General features: G+C 50.3%; 1 protein-coding gene across 1 annotated transcript; it reads right to left on the reverse strand.

The window, feature by feature from the left end:
- Nucleotides 1–411: 411 nt before the first annotated feature.
- SPRED3 (sprouty related EVH1 domain containing 3) lies at nucleotides 412–24,238 on the reverse strand. Its single transcript, XM_088140166.1, has 6 exons — nucleotides 23,998–24,238; nucleotides 8,788–8,959; nucleotides 8,284–8,452; nucleotides 7,494–7,576; nucleotides 6,459–6,620; nucleotides 412–4,233 (listed from the first exon to the last, which is right to left on the reverse strand). The coding sequence occupies exons 2-6, from the start codon at nucleotides 8,953–8,955 to the stop codon at nucleotides 3,520–3,522; spliced, it is 1,296 nt and encodes a 431-aa protein (XP_087996292.1). The 5' UTR covers nucleotides 8,956–8,959; nucleotides 23,998–24,238; the 3' UTR covers nucleotides 412–3,519.
- Between the last annotated feature and the right edge of the window lie 283 nt (nucleotides 24,239–24,521).

Below are 24,521 nucleotides of genomic sequence, written 5' to 3' on the forward strand. Positions count from 1 at the left end.
GCTGATACGAAACTCGCTAGTTAAATCTCCTTAAGACTCTCGGATGCTTTTTTGAGTTACTTCCTGGTTCTGCCTCAGTTGCTCAGTTAGTAAACTGGAATCGGACATAATTTACATCAGAAGGACTAAAAAAAAAAAATACTGGGGTTGCAGCAATAAATTTCCTAACTAAACAGTGACATATCATGATTAAACAGACATTTGTGCTTTGGAAATTTAATTGAAACGGAGCACAGTAGAAAGCGAAGCTTGTATCGATCGGCTGTGTGTGATGGGAGATGCATTCAGGCCCCTGTTGTGACTTTAGAAAGGATGCATTATTCATTCAAAACACGGGAAGAAAACCCACCTGCCCCTTTGTTTTCCTTCCCGCCCCCCCCCTGTCCCTGCCCTCCAAGTACCATTTTCTGCAGCTCAGTTCTGTAATTAAAACCTTGCCAGGCCCCGGGAGACGCGCGGGACAAAAATTCCCCCTCTGATGCTTCTCAGCCCTGGCTGAGGCTTGAGCAAGCAATGTGCCCCCTCACCAACTAATATACGTAACAAGCAGGAAGAAAACAACAGGGGTGTGTGTGTGTGTGTGTGTGTACCCTGTAAGCCGAACCCTGTCTACGTGAGGAGGAGCCTTTTTAACAAGCCGGACAGAATCTCGAACCAAGCCGTGTTGGTTCTGCTTTGCTTCCTGGCGTTAAGAAACCCCCCCAAAAAAGTATCACGGTATATATTAAGGGCAGGATGCAGCCACAATCTTGGTCATGCCAAGGATGCTCCCCCCTCCCACTGGAACACATATTCCAACCATTACGACTTAAATGAGGAAATCCACTGATTATTATTATTTTTTTCCTTTGTGTTCTCTTCATGGTCCTTCAAGCTTTACATATCATACAAATACCAGTCTTAAAGGTCTGGAGACCCTCTGACCCGGTCTGTCTTGGGTGTCTTGCGGTCGCTCTGTGTGCGCAAGAAGGAAAGGAAAGAATGCTTTGAATGTGCTCTTCTCTGTTGAAATGTTTCATTCGTTCTCACAGGCAATCCCGCTTCCTTATCCCATCGCACGTTCTTTCTTTCATTCAAACTCTTATGTTGGGCTCCCCGGTGAAAATGGGAGAGCGGAGAAGTAAAACGTTTCGGAATAAGAATTGCCCTCTACACTTTGTGTTCAGAACCAACCATTTAGAAGTTTTCCAAAAGACTTTAAAAATTACCCTCCAAGTTGAGGGAAGGGCCAATCCTTTAGCTCTTAACACAGCCTACATTTTTAACATCTCCAGATGCTGAAAACTCACATACAAAAGATCAAGAACCTTATTTTAAAACGCAGCAGGGGCTGTTTTCTTTTCTTTTTTTTAAAAAGCGCCACGTCCATCCAGCTCTTTGCTAGAGGAAATCCGCAGATCTGCTTTAAATAAATTATGCAAGCCATATCATCTGCATATCAGATTATTTTGCATAATCCCTACAATTTTGAAGCTTGGGGTTCTTAAAGAAAAAAATCTTTTTTTTTTTTTTTTTTGAGTCAGAGGACGGGAAGAAACGGCAAGAGAACAGCCAGAAAGGCTACATGGGGAACAGAAAAAATAGACCAAAATGGAGCTCCATTAGAGGACTCCTGAAAAGCACGGTCCAGTGAACTCACAGGATTTCAGGTCCCTTTATTCCACTGGTGCCTCTACCTGAACATTGCCAACAATGACCAGGTCTCCAAGAACCCTTTCTCAGCCCACCTGGAGACCCAGAACCTTCTGTGTGCAAACCGGGGGCTCCCTTCCAGCCAAGGCCAAACCCCATCTTGACAGCTCATCTTTCATGCAGCGAGTTCACCCTTTTCCATGCTTTCCTTGACTTCTCTAAAGAAAAGTGCAGCCCAAACCCGGCTGGAATTCTTGTGCGTTTGAAGCAGGCTTTGTATGTTGTGCCTGGGTGTGTGGTGTGCACGCACACCCAGACCCGTGCAGAAAAAGCTTGCACCCAATTCTAATGGGGAAAGCAGAGAGGGGGAAGAAGGGTTATCATATAATGGATGGACAAGTGGTATTTTAAGGGCAAAACAGCCAGGAGAAAGACGGGCCTTTTCTTCTTTCAGTAAACCTTTGATGGCTGTGTTTTTTAGCCTGGAAATGCCAGGGAGACTGCTCTGAGTTTGGGATGCTAAGAGTTACAGTACAGGCAACCCGGGGAAAAATCTCAGGAAGAGCAGCCTAGCAAATCAGGGTCCTGGGTATGAGCTGAAGGCCCCAAACGTGGTCTTCTTGAGAACTTCTGCCCACCTTCAGGGCAGCCAAACCTATGCCAATCAGCAAGCCCCCCCTTTCCCAGGTTTGCACCAGCTGGCAACCCTCCAAAGCAAACGGGGCCTGAGCAGAAAGCTAAAATGCCAAGCAGACACGCCCCTGGCTGGATAAGAGTTATGGGGTTTATTGTTATTATTAAATCAACCTGGCACCCTCCAGATGTCTTGGACTACAATTTCCAGCATGCCCAGCTGGAACGGTGAAAGAAGAGGAGGGAAGCTGAAGCCACCAGGCTGGGACGGTTGGGGACAGCTGACTTAATGACAAGGAAATGAATCCACCATGCCTGTCTTCCTGCACTCCCCCCCAGCAAGTGCTTCTTGTTCACTCACAGAAAGCAGCCTTGTAAGACAGAGACATATTCAGCACATCATTAAACATCATGCACAGAACTACCCGGGAGGATTTAAAAATCCAGACTGCAACGTATCAGGAAGGGGGAAGGAGAGCAGGGCACGGTGCCTAAGAGAGCCACCTTCTCCTCGCCCAGGGTGAGCCAGCAAGCCTGCATCATACAGGCAACCCTGCTGCATCTTGGTCTTGAGAAGACATCCTGGGGGGGTTGGGGGGGAGGGAAACGCTTTACCTGCCTGACTGGCTTGTCAAAATACACAGCTGGTAGGTGAGGTCCATCTTGGTAGCATCCAAGTTGGCCAAGGCCTGCCTAGGACTCGTCCAAACGCATACAGCAAATACAGGCGGATCTCATGGATATTACTGGCATCGTTAAAACGCAGGATGCTTTAGGAGTTCATAGTAAACTTTAGTCAAGGTTACTTCATAGTCCTCTCTTTCATTTTCCCAAGTGAATCATCCCCTTCCTTTACAAAAAAACCCCCAAACCAAACCCCCCAAAACGACCTCTAAATAGAACATTGCGGGGAGGGGGGAAATACGTGCCTGGTGTGCTCCCATAACAACATCTGACTGCAGAGCTTACAATAAAGGGTCAATCGCGCTTCTTGCTTTTTCTTCCTGCAATAAAGAAAGCCCCCGTTTTGGGACAGGACGTCGTCCCTCGAGGCCTCTCCCAGGAGTGCCGCCAACCATCCTCACCAGGGGTCCTTCTCCCCCAAGGGGCGAAAGGGAGTGTGGGGGGGAGAGCTGGCCGGGGGAGGGACCGGAACCCCAGCAAGCCTCCGTCTCGGAGGAAAGCCGCCTGGCTTACGCCTGCTACGGCCCTGGTGGCGAAAAACTGAACGGCGCGCCCAGGATCTGCACAGTTTCACCGGACGGCTTTGTGCTTGCCGCCGCAGCAGCCGCAGCGCTCACCACACGAGTAGCAGGCGTGGAGGGGCAGGTAGCAGCACATGCACGGGACCACCAGGGAGAGGGTGGCCAGGGCCAGCCAGCGGATACAGAAGTGCGGGTGGCCGGTGTCGCAGGAGCAAGGGTCCGAGTACTCCCCTTCTGAGTCCGACATGCAGTGGTAGAGCATGCTCTCCGCACACCACATACACGTGAACTGGTAGACGCAGTGGCCAATGGGGTCCGGCGCATCTTGGCACTGTCCCCGCCCGTTCTCATCGTTGTTAAAGACGTCCCGGCAGTAGACGCACCGCGAGGGCACCGTGTCCTCTTCCACGCCCATGGCGCCAGGGGCCGGGGGCTGCGGCGGCGGCGGCTGCTCCTTCAATGGCTTGTGTTTTGCAGGGGAGGAGGCCCCGTGGATCCGACAGGAGGGAGAGGCCTTGGGGTCCTTGAGCCGCCCTTCGGCCCCCGGCGGGAAGCTGTACTCCTTCTCCCGTGGGGATCGGCTGGCTCGGCCGCCCTTCTCAAAGTGGACGCACAGGTTGATCTTCTCGGCGTCCGGCTGGTGCTTCTGAACCACGGCCCGGCGGTAGTCCTCGTAGCCTTTGGTGACCCAGGGGCACGGGGTGATGCTCTCTAGCTCCTCCTCCTCCGGGAGACTCAGCTGCTGCAAGGGCTGGGCTTGGACCTGGCGGGCAGAGAAGGAGAGGGTAGAGATCGCACCTGGGGAACACGCGCGAGCTGGGGCAGAACAAGGAAGCCCGGGCTGGAGCGTGAGCTGTCAACCTGCTCTGGAAACACCCAACGCTTACGATGAATGATTGGCTGGCTGTTCCTCCACCCTGGGAGCCCTGGGGACTACAGCCCTTTCTGCACCGAGGATTGCGCCCCGAGGAGGACACACGGTCTGTGTGGTGCTGAGGAACCTAAGTTGTTGGCGGAATACTTTGCAGGAGAAACACTGCAAAGACTGTTCGGCAACATCCCCTCTGGACTTGCGAGACAGGAGGCTGGAACTCCCCTCCATGTCCACCACTGGCCACCTTTCCCCCATCCTCCCAGCTGATCCAAGAAGCAGCTTTGCCCACTCTCCACCTCACCCCACGCTCAGTGGATGTTGGTATTTTCTTTTTTTTCTTTGCGGCAAAAAGAAGACACAGCCAAGGAAGCGCGAGGATGGGGGCAAGTTGTTGGTGGGCTGTGGACTGTATTCCACTTAGTGGCTAGCTCAAGAGGGGGACAGTTGCATCTGTGAGGACACCTGGGCAATGGAGGTGCTGAAGGGGCAGGAGGGGGGCCGTGTAGAAGAGTCCTGGGGCTCAATCTACCCAATATGCTAAGCCAGTGATGGCAAACCTATGACACGCGTGTCACAGGTAACACGCCATGATGTTCTGGGTGACACGCCAGTGTTCACCAACACCCGACCACAACTCTTCTCCTGTCTGAGTTATAGAAGAAACTGAGTTTGTTTGACTCGTATTTCATTTTTGTAATTATTTGACGTTTCTTTATATAATACACTACACGTGATTGGACTGCATTTTTTAAAAATAAATGAATAGGTAAAGAATTGTTTCTCTTTCGTTTGGGGGGCGGAGTATGACACGCCAGCAGAACCAAGTTAGGCATTTTCCGAATTTTTGACACGCCGAGCCCAAAAGGTTCGTCATCACTGGGCTAAGCTGAGATTTGTTGATGACGTTGCCGCCACCACAATTGGCAGACCCTGCCACAATGGACGACGGAGCACATAACTGGGTTGGTGCAGTGTGATAAACCAACATCAAACAAGAACGGGCTTAATACAAGGTGGGAAGCCAGTGCAGCATTTAAGAGAAGAGGCAGAAAAACTCTCAGGGCCTCCCTGGCAAATGACTCTCAGTGGGATCCTTGGGGGAAACCATGTTCTCAAGCGCATCTGAAACAACATGAATGTGGAACGGTCCGCTTTTCAAAAGTGTTTGCTCCCTCTTCTAAACAGAACAGAGGTGCAGGGTGGAATGTCTAGCATGGATACAACCCCAAACATCTGGAAACAGCTGCTTTCACATTTCTTGTGTCGGAAAAATAAGGAAAGGAACCCGTTTCCAATTTCCTTATTTGGGGAAAGGATATCAAGAGGTGAACAGACAGTGGCAAAAGAACCAGGTCATTGTCAAATGATCATCAAGGGCTCCTTTGCCAAGCCCAAAATGGCTGACAGGAGGGGAGAGGAGGGGGTGAGCTATGAAGCAAGACTGTTTGATCCAGAAAAGAAGGGGGGACCCTTTCTCCTGGGCTCCTACAATTGATGTTATGGAAGAAACATCTTTATCCCCATGAGTGGGTAATGCCCTTTTGACTATGGCCTGGAGGAATGTGTCCTCAATGGCAGAAGCTTCGGCATAAACACTGAAGGGACTGGAGACCCGCCTTCTAAGGGGCTTATCTTGCTTCCACACAATTGCCTCAGTGTTTAACTCCTACTCACCTCCCACTGAGGACACCCACAATCCACTGTTCCCTAGTCCACATTTCCAGAATCAAGACAGGGTCTCCTGAACGGGGTCATCCACAGGGCTGCAGCATGAAAGGCAATGGTACGTTCTCTAGATCACTGTTTTTCAACCTTGGCAACTTTAAGATGTATGGACTTCAACTCCCAGAAGTCCTCAGCCAGGTTGAGAAACACTGCTCTCGAGTCCACCAAGGTGAGAACTACAACATGGAGTTGTTGGGAAACAGGGATTTATGGGAATTACCCACAAACCCATCTTTTCACCTGAAAGGCGAAAAGACAAAGGAATGACTCACCCGATGACATTCTCCTAGCCACCATAGATGACTATCTAAATCCTAAACCTGCAGGAATGCAAACCTAGCCCAAAGTTTTAAACCATCCCCAAGTATGGCTGGGTCCTGAATACGCACCGGTCCAGCTGAGGCCGCCCCTTGTGTTGAACTGAAGGGGAACTCTTCAGAAATGGGGGAACGAATGAAGCAGGTGGAGGAGGACTCACTGGTCACAATGGTGAGGGGCTTGGGCAGCATTTCCTTCTGACTGTTCGAGGAAGACTCGCTGTCCGTGTGCACCTAGAGAGAGAAGCCACAATGCTGAGGTTACGCTGGGTCTGAGAGCAGGCCTTTGTGGAGGTCCTGGATTTTCGCTTGAGCCCCAAGGAGAAACCAACTTTTAATGCCAAAAAAAAAATCAATTTCGCAAGAGACCTGGTCAAGAGGCCCATGGCACCTGCCCGTTCGAGTCCTTTGGCTATGGAAGCCCAGATTTCATGGTAACCCCAAACATATAGAGATGACAACTGAGTATCACTGTCATTACTACTACCGTTACTGTTTATTGCAATGTTTCTCAACCTCGGCAATTTTAAGAGGGGTGGACTTCAACTCCCAGAATTTCCCAGCCAGCATAGAATTCTGGGAGTTGAAGTCCACCCCTCTTAAAGTTGCCAAGGTTGAGAAACACTGGTTTATTGTATTTCTATCTTGTCTTTCCTCCAAGAGGTCAACACCAAATACATGGGTCTCCGCTTCCTGACAGCCACCATCTGATGGTGGGGGACATTAAGGTTGAGAGACCCTCACCAGCCCAAAATCACCTCCTGAACTTCCACGGCTGGGGATGGACTTTCCCTGGTTTCTCTTCCGATGCAACCCTCACCGCCGAGAAAGGACTACTTTTGCGGGAGAAGCAAATACTTTGCAACGTCCCCAGAAACCAGCACCTCAGTTATTGGATAGGAAACTCAACCTATCTGTCTACAGACCCCGACTTCTGAAATATCATCAGGCCTTGGAGAATGGTTTGAACTTTACACTGGTAATCAAAAGGACAGAAACTTGCTTAAAAAAAAAAAAAAGAGATGTTTTGGGATGGCTAATGGGCATGGGAAAAGCTGCCCCGCTATGGTCAGAAGCCCCTCGTTTGGAGATAGAAAACAGACTCACAGTAAGGGCCTCGTCCCGGCCAGCTGCTTCATCCTCGGAGGAGGAAGAGGAGCCAGAGGCACTGGAGGAAGGTGAAAGGGAACCTGAAAGACGGAAATAACAACTTAAATAGGTGCATAAAATTATACCGGCAATAATTAAAAAAAAAAAATTAAACAGCAGCAACAAGAGGCCTTTATCCTGAATAAAATGTACAAAGAGGAGGAAAAAATGCAAATTTCTTCAGGCCTTGGCCAACTTATCGGAAAATTTAGGAAAAGGGCCCCTGGTCTGGTTTGGTTTGGTCGGTAACTGATTTAATTTTGTTTTAATCCAGGCTGCCTTCGGGGTTGTACGTTTTTAACCGTTCTTAGTGTTTCGGATTTGTACGCCGCCCAGAGTCTATGGGAGTGGGTGGCTATTATAAATTTAAAATAGTAATCATGATCATTCTAGAATGAACTCCTGAATTTTCTAAGCTACGTCCAAGAACCCTCACGGGTCTCCTGCATCCGTTTCAAGTAATGCAAAGCCCTGGCAGAAGACGATACAATTACTCAGCATTTCTACAGCTCTCGGTAGCGATCGCCATAATCCTTACAAGCATCTTACAAATTATTCCTATTCCAGGGTGAACATCGGAGCTCAGAAAACGACACCTAAGAGAGCCTGGATGTTTATCAGTGCCGTGAGCCTTGAACCAGAAACCTTCGGAGGTTGTTTTATAATGGGCTTAAGGGAGGCTGCTGGTTTCCCCAATGGCTCCATGCAAGTCCCTGTAGCCCTCCCTGCTTTCCCGCGGTCCCCTCACCTTCCGTGATCTCCTTCAGAGCGGCTTGCACGCCCTTCTCAAAAGTCACCGCGTCTGCAGGGCTCTGAAAGGTGAGGCCAAACTTGTTGTCCCCCACTTTCCAGTGGTGGAAAATGGGGTTCACCTTGTTGTAGACGAGGTCCCTTTTCAAGGCACACTCCAAGATGGTCTGCAGGAGAGGAAGGAGGAGGAAGAGTGGGTTATATATGGGAAGAGCTGCTGGAGGACCCCCAGTGCTGCCCACCAAGGCCACACTGACCTAAATGTGGAGAGAGACTGGCTTTGCCCCCGGGATTAAGGCTGGTGCTGATGTGGAAGCCTCCTGAGCAAAACCTTAATACATTGAATTAATGACAGCTGCAGTCCTGCAGGTTAAAGGCACCATCCCCTATGCTCCATCCCCTCCTGCCATGGAAGGAGAGGAAGGGTCTTCTAATTTAGTCTTAATCTCTTTGGTTGCCAACTGACCCCCTCTTACCAGCCTCCCCGTCCCATCAGTCTCACCGTCTGGTCCCGGAGGCGCTCTCCGTTGATCAGGTACTGGCGGCGTTGCCCTTCATCTGGGTGCCGGACTTTACAGATGGTCACATGGCTCAGGCCACCACCGCCCATGGGCACCCAACCGCCGCTTGAGTCGTCTCGGGTCATCACCACAGCCCGCACCCGAACCATGTAACTGGGAGGAAGAAACGGAGAGGAAGCATCAAGGCAAAGCAAGGCCACGTCTCAAATGAGCCTGGGCCGTTGCTTTCTCCAGGCGTTGCCCACCAGGTGAGTCGGACTACAGCTCCATTGCTGCCTCTGCAGCCAACCTTTCCCAAGGCTGTGTTAGCTGGGGAAGATGGGGTTGTGGCTGTATGTACCTAGAAGGCACGGAAATCCAAGTTTGCTCGTAGGACCAAAATGCTCCCTGAACTGAGAAGGGCCTTGGCCCACCTGCCACCAAGATGGCGCCTTCTTTTCATAAGTTGCATGCCAGCTTTTGAGGAGTCACCCAAAGGTGGTGAGGTTGGGGAGAGACCCAGTTAGCTTCCCTTCCCTTTGGGCCAACATCCTCAAGGATACTTCCCGTTCAAGCCTACGAGGTTCACTTGGAATAAAATTCCAGTTAGTGGTAACTAAAGAGTATATTTAACACACCTGCTTCTGCTGTGTGTAGCATGATCGCTCCTCATGTAGAAAGGCCACCGGTGAAACATGGCTTGCTTAAGGCCCACCACGAAGCTACATCCTTCACCTGGAACTTACCTCCTTTCCACGTGAGAACAGATCATGATATGCAAAGCAGATTTCAGAAGAAAAACAGGTACCACGTGGACATTAAATATTCTCATTACTTATTAAGCCACCCACACAGAGAGTAGGAAAAGGTAGTTCAGATTTTTCCTCCCCCCCAAGATTCACAGATCCTCATCTGGGGGATATAATTGATTTTACCTACAAAGATAAGGCATTTGACCTACAACGTTTCTAACCCATCTTTTACAGCCAAGATCCTCAGGCGGAAGATTTTCCTTTAACAAAAAAAGAAATGGAATAAAATCAAGACTCTATAGAGGGGAAAGCCATATGGCTTATTGGTACACAGCATGTTACGTGAATACAACATTTCTGATTTCTTAGTTTGAGCTTCAGGTGGAGTATCTTGCAGAAATCTAGTCCAGTGTTTCTCACCCTTGCTGAGTTTAAGATGGGTGGACTTCAACTCCCAGAATTCTGGCTGGGGAATTCTGGGAGTTGAAGTCCACTCATCTTAAACTCAGCAAGGGTGAGAAACACTGATCTAGTCATACAAGGACAAACTGGGAATACAATCTTGGAGGTGGGAGTTTGTGGGTCTGGGTCTCCCACTGCTAGTCCAGCCCCCAACCTCCCCACCCATGGAAGCTCCCTGGGGAACTTTGGGCCAATCACACTTTCCCAGACTGGCCTACCTCATAGGGGTTTTATTTCGTATGCTCCATAAAACTCCTGAACAAAAGGCTGGATGTAACTCTAACAAATAAAGAAATGAAAACCTACCCCGAAGCTCTGACGCGAGCCTTAGCTGTAACTCCGTTGGCCAAATATGGCGGGCCTTACCTGATCCCAGAATTCCCCGGCCAGCATGCTGTAAGATGCCTGGACTTCAGCACGCCGGCTGGGGAATTCTGGGAGTTGAAGGCCGCCCATCTTAAAGTTGCCAAGGTTGAGGAACATGGCCCCCCTTCTCCTCCTCCCCGGCTTCTAATGCTCGATTTCTCCACCATTTGCACAGTAGCTTCAGCTGCCCGGGCTAATCATAATCTCATCCTTCGAGCAAACAGATGTTTTTCAACATCTTGCTCCCCAAGTTAATAATTAAACTGCCTGAAATGGATGATGGTTGCAGGAAGGGAAAGGCGAAGGATGTTTATTCTGATCTCATGGAAAGAGTTCACGGGCAGCTTTGAATGCAGCCTTCCCTGACGGGGACCTTCCGAATGGGTTGGACTTCAAGTCCCAGAATCCCCCAACCAGCAGGCGCAAATTGGGAAAGAGGGCTTGTGGCTTAACGCACGACTTCCTCAATCAGATTCCCTAAAATAAAAAAAATTAAAAGGGCTGGCCGTCCAAGACAGAGGCGCAGGCTCAATAAATCTGTAAGAAATGGGGGGGCTCAGGCGGAAGGATAATTTTTCTCCCTTCTCATGCCCTGGAGACGCAAGAACCAACTCTCGAAATGGGGACCGTGACTGTCATTCTGCAAGGATGCACGGTAACCCCCCCCCCCCATTATATGGAAGCAGCCTGTAGCTAAACGGATCACAAATTCAACACTGGCCGAAGTTCGGAGAGGCCTCGGCCGTCTTCCTGCCCCACGACAAAACACACCCCTTCTCAGATGCTGAACGCATCTTGTAAATCAGGGGGCGTCTGAATTAAAATCCTGCACCGATCCAGGCTAAGGCACCGGGAAACTGGATTTGAAAAATCCCCACCAGCTCGCTCCAAAAATGATTGACCAAACCGATCGCTGCTGCAATGCTGAAACCCAGGATTTAAAATCTGGGGGGGTGGGGGGTGGAAAGTGCCAAGCAGAGCGGGCCCCAGAATCTATTCACGAAAGAACCCTGACTTCGGCGGCACGGGAGAGCGGTTTCCGTTCGGTTAAAGGACCCCCGATCCGAGAGCGTCCCCGACGGGTCCGAACGGCTTCTGGCTTATCAGAGACCAGCCTGACTTGGAGAAGAACAGGCTCGTTTTAGGTCCGAGCTAACGCCTCGTTCCGCAGGGGACCCAGCTGGTTTGCCATCTGCCCGAACCCCTGGGTCTCTGCCCACTGGGGGATTCCCCTCCCGGCCACCAGCCCAGCCCAGTTTCCAAACCCGTAACCAGCTGGGAGGTACCCGGGGCCGAAGGTGTCGTACAAGTTTATTAAATAAAGTGTCAGTGCCAAACACTGAGCGGGTTAAAATCCACCTACCACGCAGCGTATCTCCTGCTTGGGAGGTGGCCCAAAAGGAGCTCTTTTTTCCCCTTGCAAAGAGGCCAGCCAGGCAATGCCGTTCTTCCCCTTTGCATTTGCTTCGCCCCACCACATCCAGCCCCGGAGATGGTGCACCCGTCAGCGTTTGCCTTGGCAGAGCTATGGGCCGCTACCAACAAAGGAGCCTGTGCGTCCTTTCAGCTGGTTTACGCCTCCGTTACGAAAACACCCAGACAATCGTAAGGGCTGAGACTTGGGATCCTGGTCAATGAAAAAGCAAACTTGGCCGCAACTCTCTCAATCCACAACTGATTCACTCAGAGGCACCAGGGACGCTGTGGAGCCGGGCACCATCTTGTCTGGAAAGCAAACATCGACTTTCACCCTCTAGGTAGATTTTTGAGGAGCAACCGAATCCAGACTTTTTTAGCAGAGGAAATTTAAAACAGACCTGGCCTGTTTTTCCTCCCAAAGGTGTGATAGAAGAGATGCACGTTGCAGGAGGAGATCTAAGTCACCCACAGCTAAGGCAGAGAAGGCCTGCATCAAATGCTGTCCAGTAGAATACGTACATGCCAGCTTTCCCAACCTGGTGCTTTCCAGATGTCTGCCTTCTGAATCCTCATCCTGGCAATTATGGGAGTGGAAGCCCCAGACATCTGGAAGGCATAAGTTGGGAAAGTCTGGAGCAGCAACTGTGAGTTGGTCGCAGGTCGAGGCAGACGACAAATTTCAGGTGTAATGGCCGGGCTGGTTTTGACGCGTCCTGCAGTATTTGGTGGAACATTTCAGCATCCGTGAAGAATTCCACAATTTATTCTTGCTGAGATCTGCAAACTGAACAGCCCCCCCCCCCGCCCTCTCCTTAATAACCTCTAATGGTTTATTATATCTTTTTCAGAAAATAAACAGAAATCTAACACTATCAACTAATCTGTCAATAATCAGCTGTCAACTAATTCATCATTTCAACTTAGATCAGGTACCTCTATAAGCCTATTACCCCAAGTTTGGTGTAAAAACTGCCCTTACAAAATAATGAAGAAATCCAATGAAGAAACGTAATTTTAAAAGCTATTCGTGCCTTTCAAAGCTTATCCGTGACATTTTTTTTTTAAATCATTCCTCGTTAAAGCAACATTCCACAATGGAAAAGTAGGGAAAATTCAAAATATTTTCCCATCAGCATAAAAAAACAACAACAACACCTCTTTGAGCACTAAATCAAATTAGTTTTAGCTAATCAACCATCGGCTTTTATCCCGTATCGAACTGTTCATACCCGAAATAGTAAAATCCGTAGTGAAATCTTTAGATTGGGCAGCTATGTTAGAATATTCTCCACCTCTTGTATCTTCCTTTTCCTTTTGCTAAGATTTAAAAAATTTGTAACAACAGGGTGTGTGCACTTCAACGCGCCCAACACCATTTTACTCATGCTCTGAGTTTTCCACCCTCTTTTTCCTGCTCATTACTTTTGCTCATTAAAGCCTATTGAACCATTTTCTTGCTCAGGACAGACGCTGGCAGTTACCCCCACTCCTCTTCTTCCCCCAATTTGGGGTACGCTGCGATCCAACAAGCTCCATTTAACAAAGAGGTGCATTCTGAGCACTAACGGGCACAATTAAACACACACACACACACAGTGCACGAAGAGGGAATGAACCTAGCAGCCCAGTTCATTGGAAAAGGAAGTCTGCATTTATGGTAAACAAATTAAATGCACAGAGGGGACACTCACAGACCATGATGCACACCGGCACTGAGAAACAGAGCATTAAAGATATGCTAATGATTGACAAAAAAAGCAAGGTAACTTGCAGCCCTCCGTACTGCGTCAAAGTTGCACCAGCAAGGGGCAGGCATTCCAGTTTCACTAGGAAGCACAGAATATGGCCTCTAAAATAAAACACAGCACACCGTGCTAAATGAGCTTCCAGATGTTGGGGGGGTTGTTGCTTGTTAATTTTTTTTTAAAACCAGGTTCTGGAGCGTTTGGATTTCAAAGACAGGCTCTTAAAAAAAGGGGGACAATGTCTGCCAAAGATTTACAGCCGCTTCGATGGCCTCCCATTGTGGTAGTACTTCCAGGAGCATGCAAGTGATAGATTGCGTTAAGGCAGGTGAGAATCACACCTGTCCTCTGCAAAATGAAAGAGGCGGGCTTTGCATGCTTCCCCCCCCCCAACTTGGGAAGGAAGAGAGACCTTTGGGGATGGCATTCAATACACACTTCCTTCTGCATGCCCAGGTTCCACCCCCCATCAACCTCTATGTTGCCCCCAGCCCCTTTTTCCCCCCAATCCGTCGACCTTCACCTTCCCACCGTTGACCTGTGCAAACGCCAATTAAAATGTTTAAAAGGGCATAGAGCTCACAGGTAAAGTGACCGCATGGAAATAAATTTGAGTGAGTTACGTCCTTTCTAGGAATCCTCTGGCACGGCCTTTGCAAGCTGTTGATGAGAAAGCAGCTTTTGTTCCAGGCTCCAATCGTTGAGCCTCAAAGACCCAGGACCACTGTAGGTGGGTGAAGGCCTATCCTTGGAGTCCCTTATCCCTCTCCACCCAACAGAAGAAAGATAACGTCAACGCAACTGTGAAGTCCGGTTTGAGATGGAAAATCCAGAGTCTCTAAGCTGCTTTCCTGCCCCCATTTCTCCTTGCTGCTTCTACCAAATTACCCCACCAAATTATGGGTAAAATACATGCGCTCTTATAGATAGAATCCGTCCCCCCTCCTGCCTTTTGGGGGAACCAAGGTGGACTCGGCGAGAGACCAACCTCATGGTTGCTTCTAAAAGATCTCAACTTTCCACCCATCCCTTCTGGGGCACGCCAACTCTCCTTGGAAGCCCCAACCTTGAAACTGTCCTTGGCTCTCCACCCAGATGGAGTGCTTCCAACCACAGATCTAGAAGAGCCAAGCTTTTGGGGACAAGGGATGGGGTCCCGGTGAATGGAAATTCAGTGGGCTACAAGGACTGGCATTCATCCCCAGATGGAGGTCTGTCAAGTTTGGAGACCTTCTTGGGCCATGAGCCTTGATGCAGACTTTGATCTCGGAGATAGATGCAGAAGTAAAAGGTGTGGGGGCAGGGGGTGGCCCGTCAAGCAACACAGGCCGATTTCACCACCTTCATGCTTGTGAAGCCAAAATGGCATGGCAGGTTTGTTTTTCTTAAGCATCCTTGTCCCCCAATAGAGATTATCTATTCTTTTAGCCCTCAGGTCGCTTTCATTCAGGTAAAGCAATCTCCGAATATCCCGCCCAGCCAATAGCCATTCTGGATGGGGATGATGGCAAGATCTGGAACATCGGCTGGAAAAGCTTCTGTTTTGCTCCTGAGACTTGCCTGGGTATTTTTTTTTTAACTGCAAGATGGTCTACCTACTCTTTTCAATGCTGGACTGACCATAAAATTGTGTAAGGAAGGAAGGAAGGAAGGACGGAAGGGAGGGAGGGAGGGAGGGAGGGAACGAACCTTTTAAAATTGAAAGGATTACCCTGAGTCTTTGAGATGATAATTTCCACTGCACCCCAGGAGCACGCTGCGAATAATGATAAAATGCATTTGGGCAGCTGGGCTGCAAATTCGGAAAATTAAACCCCCCAAGATATCAGGAGGGTGTCAAGCTGGGAAACGCTACTATGCCCATTTCACAGATCAGCAGAAATGAAATACTCATCGCCCGCTCATGGGGTGAGATTTATCTACTTCCAGAATTAAAGGCTCTCCTGATTTTTCCGGAGAAGGCCTGCACGTCTCACTGCAGGTTTTGTCAGAAGAGGCATTCCGTCCTGGGCAGGGGAGACCAGAGAAAGAGGAATGCTTTCTCCTATCCCTTCCCTCAGCACTTTGGATGAAAAACTTACTTTAAAAAAGAAATAGGAACTTGGAGAGAAAAAAATTCAATATTTCTTAATGAGTTTACCTAAACCAGATAATGATCAAGCACTGCAGCCTGAAAGGATGGGCTAAGCCTGGGTTGTTGTTACAAAACAGACCCGGCATGGGTTGGGTACCACGAAGCCATCCCTGATTCTCTCCAAAGCAAGTTGGGATGGACGTTCAGGTTTTCTTGGGGGGCTATGAAGTTTCCGTTAAGACGTCCCTTGAGCCAAGGCACAGGACCCACCCTGGGGGCTTACGGCCTCTAGGGCAAAAGGAAGACCTTGGGGTGGTGCTGGAGATGGGTGGCAGTCGGTCCTCGATCTCTTTGCAAAATTAGCCCAAAGGCTTGAGGACCTGCACAGATCTCAGCTCTGACCCAGCTCAGCTCTAACCACCGAACCTGGTTTTAGTAGTCAACACAAGGACCCTCCTTTTCACACCAGCTCACAACCTTGGAAAAAGACAGCAATGTTGTCCTGAAAAATAAACCTCCATGGAAGGAAGGAAGGAAGGAAGGAAGGAAGGAAGGAAGGAAGGAAGGAAGGAAGGAAGGAAGGAAGGAAGGAAGGAAGGCAGGCAGGCAGGCAGGCAGGCAGGCAGGCAGGCAGGCAGGCAGGCAGGCAGGCAGGCAGGCAGGCAGGCCTACGAAAACGATTGCTTCCCCATCCCAGGCTGGAGACAAGCCACCATCGAAGGAAATCCACCGACGTTTTAAAAGGAAAAATCCAAAATTTGGGAGAAGGTGAAACTGAAAGGGGTTGGGAGGGAAAGGGGGGAAAAAACACCTCCATTCTTGCATTTCAGTCTTCAGATCCTTTTTCCTGTTTTAATGGCGCAAAGAGGAATAAAGACTATGAGAGGAGGAGGAAAAATAAACACGGATCGACACGACCAAGCGGAGGGGATGAACCCCTATTGCGCCCCAAGAATTCGCAGCAGTGCCCGGCTGTCCAGGAAAAGGATGGAGATTTTGTCATCCCAAAGACAAAAGACAAATGCTGATTTCCCCCAAAGGGGGAAAAAACAACCAGAAAGATCAATCCCCAATATCATCTATATCTCTATCTATATCTAACTCACTGTATTTTCAACATACAGGTGACATCACAACGCGTTGCCATGGAAAACGACATTATGTATTACAAGATCAAGAAGCAAAGTGAAGACACGTATTCCTCGTTTTGGTGGCAAGGGGAAGAAAACGAGGGGAAAGAGAGGAATTGTCTCTTTGTATATTTTAGAGAAGGATCCCTTTTCCCCCGAAACATAAATATTTTCCATTTCACGAAAATGCACACAAGGGTAAAGCAAACCACCCATTTTCTAACGCAAAACCTTCCATCTTCTTCCTCACAATGTTTTATGTTCTCTCCATTTTTTATTTATTTATTTTTTTTGGTTAAACCAACAAGACGCGAGCAAAAAATGTGAATTTCCAATGTAATTTTTAAAAAGCCTATGTAGTTTTACGGCTCTTCGCCAGGTCTAAGCACAGACGCAGGTGAAACGGCTAGCGTTCTTCGGAAGGCTGAGACATAAAGAGAACCGAGACCTTACCGTTCGGAGCTCAGTCCCCACCTGTCCCCCCCACACACCCAAACAAGCCCACAATCTGACATATACAGCAAGCCATCATGTCAACGGGAGGAAAATGTACGCACGCCCCTCTCTCCTCTGGCATCGGACTCCACAGGAAGAGGCACACGGACGCAATTCCCACCCAAGGTCCCCTGCTCTGCGACCGACCGTGTCACCAAGAAATAGATAACCGACCAGACAGGAAAGCCTCCTCTCTATTTACAATTAGGTGGCAAAGGAAAAACGGCATTAGCTGCTTTCTTTTTTAAGATCAACGCCTAGAGATTTTCTCCAACATGCAAGAGAGGTTACAAAGGTTAGGCCATAGGCATATACATATATATATATATATATGTGTGTGTGTGTGTGTGTGTGTGTGTCTGTCTGTCTGTCTATCTATCTATCTATCTATCCATCCATCCATCCATCCATCCATCCATCCATCCATCCATCCATCCATCCACACACACACACATGTATATATGCATATATATATGTGTGTGTGTGTGTGTGTGTGTGTGTGTATATATATAAAAATGTCTGTGTGTGTGTGTATGTGTGTATCCAGTTTCAAACCTTGTTGCAGAAATGTAGTCTGCGATGATGCAAATATTTAGGGAAGGAAAGAAAAATAAAATCTGCCCCCTCCCCCTCAGAGTCAGAAGATGCTGAAGGCTGTCAACCGTCTCTTCTTGAGATCTGCAAACCCACCTACCCACTGGCTCCCTTTCCTCCTCCTCCTCCTCCTCTTCGTCGCCGTCCTCCTCCTCCTCCTCCTCCTCCTCCTCCTCCTCTTCTCCCCCCTCGCCAGGGCTACAGAGCACGCTCAGAAAAGAGCTCTCTATGGCCCAGCCGAGCTGCCTCTTCCTTCAACCCATCTCAATGGAAACCCTGGGCTGGATTTTTGTGAATGGAGGGTCACATGACCTAGACTAGGTTCTTTGTCCCCGTTTCTTGAATAAACAACAGGTGAAGGGGGGGGGATTATATACCTACATACATATATAAGCATATAAAATATCTGAGTATGTATATCAAGCGGAGGCTCTAGGAGGAGAAAAAAAAATACATTCATGGAAATGGAAAAGCCTGTTCTTTCACTGAACGAACCTCCAGGGCTTTAAGATGATGAGGATGATAATAACAATAAAAATAAAAACCTCTACTATGACACAGCTAGCTTAAGAACCCACTCTTTCCCCTCCGTAGACCCCATGCAAAATTGGAAGAAGAAAAAAAGAAAAGAAATTAGCTCACCATGATGGCCATTGCAGATAAAACCTGTCTTTTTTATGAATGAATCCAGATGCAAGCGGCTTCGATTCACAAACAAATAGACCCCCACCCTCTTTTTTTTTTTCCTGTTTGGGTGGGATTGAATTTCATTCATAAAAAAGACCCACCTTCATCTTCTGAAGGCAAAGAGAAAGACTCATTGACAAAAAAGAAAAAAGGAGAAAAAAACCCCACCATTTCTACCTACATACATCGCCTATACACAGGAGCATCATTTTAAACAGAAAAAGAATTCCAGCTCGACCCAGCAAGAGGATTTAAAAGCAAATAAAAAAAAAAAAAGATGGATAAAAAAAGAATGCAACAAATCAAGGCGTACCCCCAAATAAAAAGCTTTAAAACCAGGCAGATTTTTGTGAATGAAGTTTCTCCTTCATCTTCCATTGCTTAGAGAAGAAAGGTTGGAACACGTCCCCTTATTTCTAGATACATGCATACATACGCAGGAAGGCGAATTTTTAAGAGGAAAAACAACAGCAACATATATATATATATATATATATATATATATATATATATATATATTAGAAGAAATGACTCACTGAGAATTGACGACTGTTACAGCTCGCGCTTTCGGCTGGCATATTCATGCTGAAGGGCCCCCCCCAAGCAATTAAAACTGAAGGCATATAGAGAGATACATCGATCGATAGTATAGGTTGCAATTCCTCGTCATAAAGAGGATGAAAAACTCGCAGCCATTTTTCCAGTTGGTATAAATTAGCATCGTAGCTCGCCCCCCCATCTCCCCCCCTCCCCTCAGCCACCTCTCCCTGGAGAGTCTGGCCCTTCCCTCCTGTTCTCTGCACCTGCCCCGAATCGCCTGGCTGGAGGCTGATACTAACCAAAAACGGGGGTGCAAAGACTGGCTCTCTTACACAGTGGTGCAGGGCCAAAGCTCGCAAAACTGGGGGGGGGGGAGAATCTAAACCTGAGAAAGAAAGGGGGGGGAAGAGAGGTTTCCACCTGGTCCTAATGCCCTGGAAAAATCTGAAAGAGATCAAAAGCGGGTGGGGGGGGGGAGAGGGGGAGCTGCTGCAGAAACTGCGTGTGGCTTAGCTGAGAGGTCCACGACTGGAAGGTGCACTGGGGTGTAAACGCTGGTCTGGCATCTAATCCGAGCCTCTTGCCCTGTTCCATGAGAAGCTTGTTTTGCACGGGGTGGCACATTTGACAGACCCGGTCTGGTTTCATTATTAAACCCAAAAGGGCTCTGATGTCAATGGGGAAGAAGCCAGCTGCTAGGGGCAGGGGCACCACCTAGACCTTCTCCCCCCCGCCCGCCCCAAAATATCTGGCTCATCAGCCTGCTTCAGAACTCTCCTGCAGCCCTTCTTTTCCCTGGCTTCAGCGTTTGCACCCAAGGGTGCTTCCAATCTGGTGCGCCTGATGAAAGTGAGCCTGAAGTGGGGCTACCTGGATCCACCTGACCGGGCCACCAGGAGCAGGAAATGGTGGACCCATCCTGCAAACCTCAGGAAGCAGACATCTGTATCGCTTCGAAAGAGGCTGGAGGACGTGCTGGTTGTCCAAAGGCTGGGAGGGTGGGTTGGCACCACCGGGTGCCTGTCAAGGTGCTCCGGCCCAAAGCCTTCCCCCTCTAACCTCACTTTGGGATAAGGACCATCTGCTTTCTCGACTCCCCTTCTGCTGCTCCAAGGCAGGGGAGGCCTCCAGGAGAAGTCCCCCTGGGAACAGGGTTTGAGAGTCTCGTCCTGATGCCTTCAGGAGCAACAGGATGAGCGCCAAGCACTAAAGGCAGACCCAAGGAAGGGAAATTCACATACACCCCGACGGTTCACCCAATGCATTAGACCTCCAGCGCGGTCTGTTTGCTTTTACTCTACTGCAGTGTTTCTGAACCTTGGCCACTTTAAGATGAGTGGACTTCAACTCCCAGAATTCCCCAGCCAGCCTTGCTGGCTGGGGAATTCTGGGAGTTGAAGTCCACTCATCTTAAAGTGGCCAAGGTTCAGAAACACTGCTCTACTGTGTTGGGTGAACCCAGCTGGGTGAATCACCCAGCGGTTTGTAAGCAAGCCCTTACTGCTTGGTGTGCTCTGCAAACCCTGACAATGGTAGCTTGCTCAATACGCCATGGTTAAACCAGATGAGCAGAATGGGCAAACCCGGCCCCTTTATAGCCCTTTTGCCTACTGATCCATGCGAAGAACTAGCAAAGATCTGGTTCAATGACTGCCCGAAGCCCCAAGTTGGCTTGGTTGGAATGTAGCACATTGCACACAAGTGATCATTTTTGTTCACACTTTTTGGGACAAGGGGTACAGCTGCAGCTGTAACTGAGAATTTGCGGTTAAGCATCCTGCACAAATTCCATCCGCTGGGATTTATTGAATGAACCTTGGGTTGGGCTGATGCCTTGACTCAATCCGTGTTTCCCACCCCGGTGAAAACACAAGCCGTGTTTGAATTTTTGTTCGGTAAACATTAGGCCACGTTTTTCTCTTCTTTTTAAGTGTGTGGGTGTGGTGTTTCGTTTTCACCTTACATTAGGCGCCCAGAGTTGGGATTTGCAACTTGGGTGGCCATATAAATTGACTGATCGATTAAAGAAATACATATTAGACAAGGAATCGGACAGAACTGCCAGGAACCGAGCTTAACAAGGCCATAATAGTTAAGGTGTTGGAGTATCAGCAGCAGTCTGCCCTCAGCCATGGAAGTTCACGGAGTGACCTTGGGCCAGGCACTCTCTCTCAGCCCAGCCTACCTCACAGGGTTGCTGTTGTGGGGAAACATGGGACGAGGAAGCACTACATTTCTTTATTCAAGTTATTCAGCTGCCCATCTCACTTTTATGGAACTCTAGGTGGCTCTCGATGCCCCTCGAAGCTCCTAAGCACAAGGGATAACATGTAGTAAATAACTGAAAAAATGGTTTGACCAGGTCTGCCCAGCAGGCCTTGGATTGCCCTCCCCATCTCTGGCAAAGCTACTGCCAGGAGGGTCTGCAGGGGGCTGTCCAAATCTGCAGAATGGCAGGCATGACGCTCACCATCTTGCAGAATTGTCATACCCCTCATGGATGCCCCTAACCCAGTGTTTCTCAACCTCGGCCACTTGAAGACGGGTGGACTTCAACTCCCAGAATTCCCCAGCCAGCCATGCTGGCTGGGGAATTCTGGGAGTTGAAGTCCACCCGTCTTCAAGTGGCCGAGGTTGAGAAACACTGCCCTAACCAGTGCCTAAAATATCTCCAGCCAGTTCTAACTACGTCCTTCCTCTTTATCCAAAGGTTTGCATGGAAAGCTGTCAGCCCTTTGAGGTAGGCCAGTCAGGAAACAAGCTCCACGAGCACTATTTGAACTCTACTTTATTGTTGCAGGGCATAGTAACAGAATCTTGAAAACCTGACAGAATTTCCCTGCCTCCCACTTCTCTTCTTATACCCAAGAGGATCAAGGCGGGGCAATCTTGAGTTTCTTTCTCACCCCTTCCTCCCTTCCAGGGCGAAACAGATGTTTCCATGCCTGTTCTTGCCTTCCTTCTTCAAGGCCATTTCCATCCCTCTCTACAACAGTGTTCACACAAGCTGTTAGGCTAAAATGCGCTTGAACGGAGCAGCGTGTGAACGCAGCCATAAGAGGCCCCACCCTTCTGAGTTTTTTTAAAAAATTTTTTATCCTGCTTTTATTATTTTTATAAATAACTCAAGACAGTGAATATACCTCATACTCCTTCCTCCTCCTACTTTCCCCACCGCAACATCCCTGTGAGGTGGGCTGGGCTGAGAGAGAAGGACCAGCCCAATGTCACCCAGCCGGCTTTCATGCCCAGGGCGGGATTAGAACTCGCCATCTCCTGCTTTCTAGTTCGGGGCCTTCCCCACGAGACGCAACTGGCTCTCAAACTCTCCTCCGCCAAACTGGTTGGTGACAAATCACAAAAAAGTCCATCAGCTTTAGGGCCGGGCCCCTTATCAAGGCCTTTCTCTGCACCCGCTGGGCTGATGATCTATTTCCTGCACAAAATCTCCAAGCCTGATTCCAACAGGGAAACGTTGATGCTGCTTTTCTTTGTCTTCTTGGGGATGCTCTCTTGACCTCCGTTTTTCTGCACACCTGCTATTCCCCGAATTCTCTCTACCAGGTACGAATCAGGCCGGACCCTTTCTAGTTTCTGAGCATAGACATCAGCGCCGCTCTTGTCAAATACGCCCCCCTTGCGAAGCCCTCGCTGCCTTCAGAATTTCCTGCAACGAGGAGCCAGTCCCACCAGTGACTAATCTGCAGGGCGGCGTGAAAAGACCAGGCAGAGGAGTGGAAAACGCTCTGGGAAATCACTGGACGACCAGAGCAATGGCTCGTTCCAACTTGTCTCACGCAACCCTCTGCACATATTTACGAAACAGGAGCTGACCGAGGAGAGGCCCTCTGAACATGACCAGAGACACTCTGCCACATTAGGGCTGAGAGCAAAGGTGGAGCCTAGCCAGTGACCCTTGTAGGTCGGAGGAAAGGACTTGGGATTTTATTAAGATTTAAAAAAAAAAAAGTCTGGTCGCTCCTTTCGTTCAGGAGCGCAAGGCGACATACAGAGTGCTTCTTCGCCTACGTTCCCCCCACCACCCTGTGGGGTAGGCCGGGCTGAGCATGACCGGTTCAGTCTCCCGGGGAGCTTCTGTGGCGGGAGGCTGGGGCTCCCGCGGAGGGTCCCGCTCCGGCTCTCGGCCAGCTTTACCTGCTCCTCTCTTGCTCTCACCCATCGGCCAGGAAAAAGCCCTCGGCCAATGACAAGCCACAACCGTCACAGGTATGCTGGGAAAAGCTCTCCAAATCGCCCCCCCCGCCCCGCCCCGCCCCGCACGCTTTTTCTAAGACGCAGTCTAAAGGCACTTCGCCACCGATCTTCCCCGCGGATGCGGACGGGCTGGAGAAGGGGCTGGCGGCAGCCCGCCTTCCCCGGGCGCAGAAGCGGCTCCCCCCGCCCGCCCGCGCCTCTCCTGGGGGCCGCTTCAGCGCCGCGCCGTCCGGCAGCCGAGGGGCGCGGGCAGCCGGCGCGGAGAAGCCGACGGGAGGAGCGGCCTCTGCGCGGCTCCCCACGCCGCGCGGACGGACCCCAGCCGGATCCCCGACAAGGGGAGGCGGTGCCGAACACGCCGCGGCTGGCCGGGGGTCCCGGCCACCCACCCGCCCCGGCCCGGGACCGCCGCGCTGCGCCCGGACCGAGCGGTCCGCCGTCTGGCTCAGCGCGGCGGCTGGACGGGCGACCCCGAAGGCACCTCGGGCCGGGCCCGCCTGACCCGCAGAGTTCGCTACCCCAAGAGGCGGCCCGGCCAGCGGCGTCCACACCTTCCCCGCCGGGTTCAAGCCTTTCCTTTGGCCGGGCGCCGCAGCATGGACCTGAGCGGGGATGCTCGAGCCGCCGCCGCCGCTCCGCTCTTCCTCCTCCTCCTCCTCCTCCTCTTCGGCGCACCCCCGCGATGCTCCCGGTGACTCAAAAAGCTGCCACAAGTGTCCACACGCGCGCTTACCTAAGACAGCATCGATCAAAGCGCGGCTGCCTGCGCTGCGTAACCGTGCACACGACCAGGGCTGCCAGGCGCGGGGAGGCGCTCTCCCCCGGCCAAGCGGCGCAAGCCAGCCCAGCCCCGCCGCCGCCGCCGCCGCCGCCGCGAATGCCGCGGGGGGGGCGGGGGGGTGGGGGCGGCAGGGGGCGGGGCGCCCGTTATATCCGTTGCGGCCCCGCCCACCCGTTCCATTTCCCCAGCTCCGTCCGGGAGCAGCCGCAAAGCCAGACGGTGAGTGGGAGGGGCGTAATTTGGAGGAGGTGGCTAAAGCACCAGGGGGTGGAGCAACCGTGGGGAAAGGGGCGGGGAAAGGAGAGGGTTAGCTCGCCCGGGGGTAAGGGCAGAAGTATTCTTTTTCCCCCTAAGACAGGTGGATTTGCTCGGGGTAGCATCCTCTGTTCCGAGGGGAGAGGCATGGTTTGCACCCCCAGCTGGAAGATCCAAGGGTCTGTGGGGTCAAAGGGACAGAAACACATGAACTAAACCAC

The sequence above is a fragment of the Python bivittatus genome, unplaced genomic scaffold, assembly GCF_059951505.1.
Source record: "Python bivittatus isolate LINGU-HERP-01145 unplaced genomic scaffold, Pbiv_v1 ctg000310_np1212, whole genome shotgun sequence".
In the NCBI taxonomy this organism is placed as follows: domain Eukaryota; kingdom Metazoa; phylum Chordata; class Lepidosauria; order Squamata; family Pythonidae; genus Python; species Python bivittatus.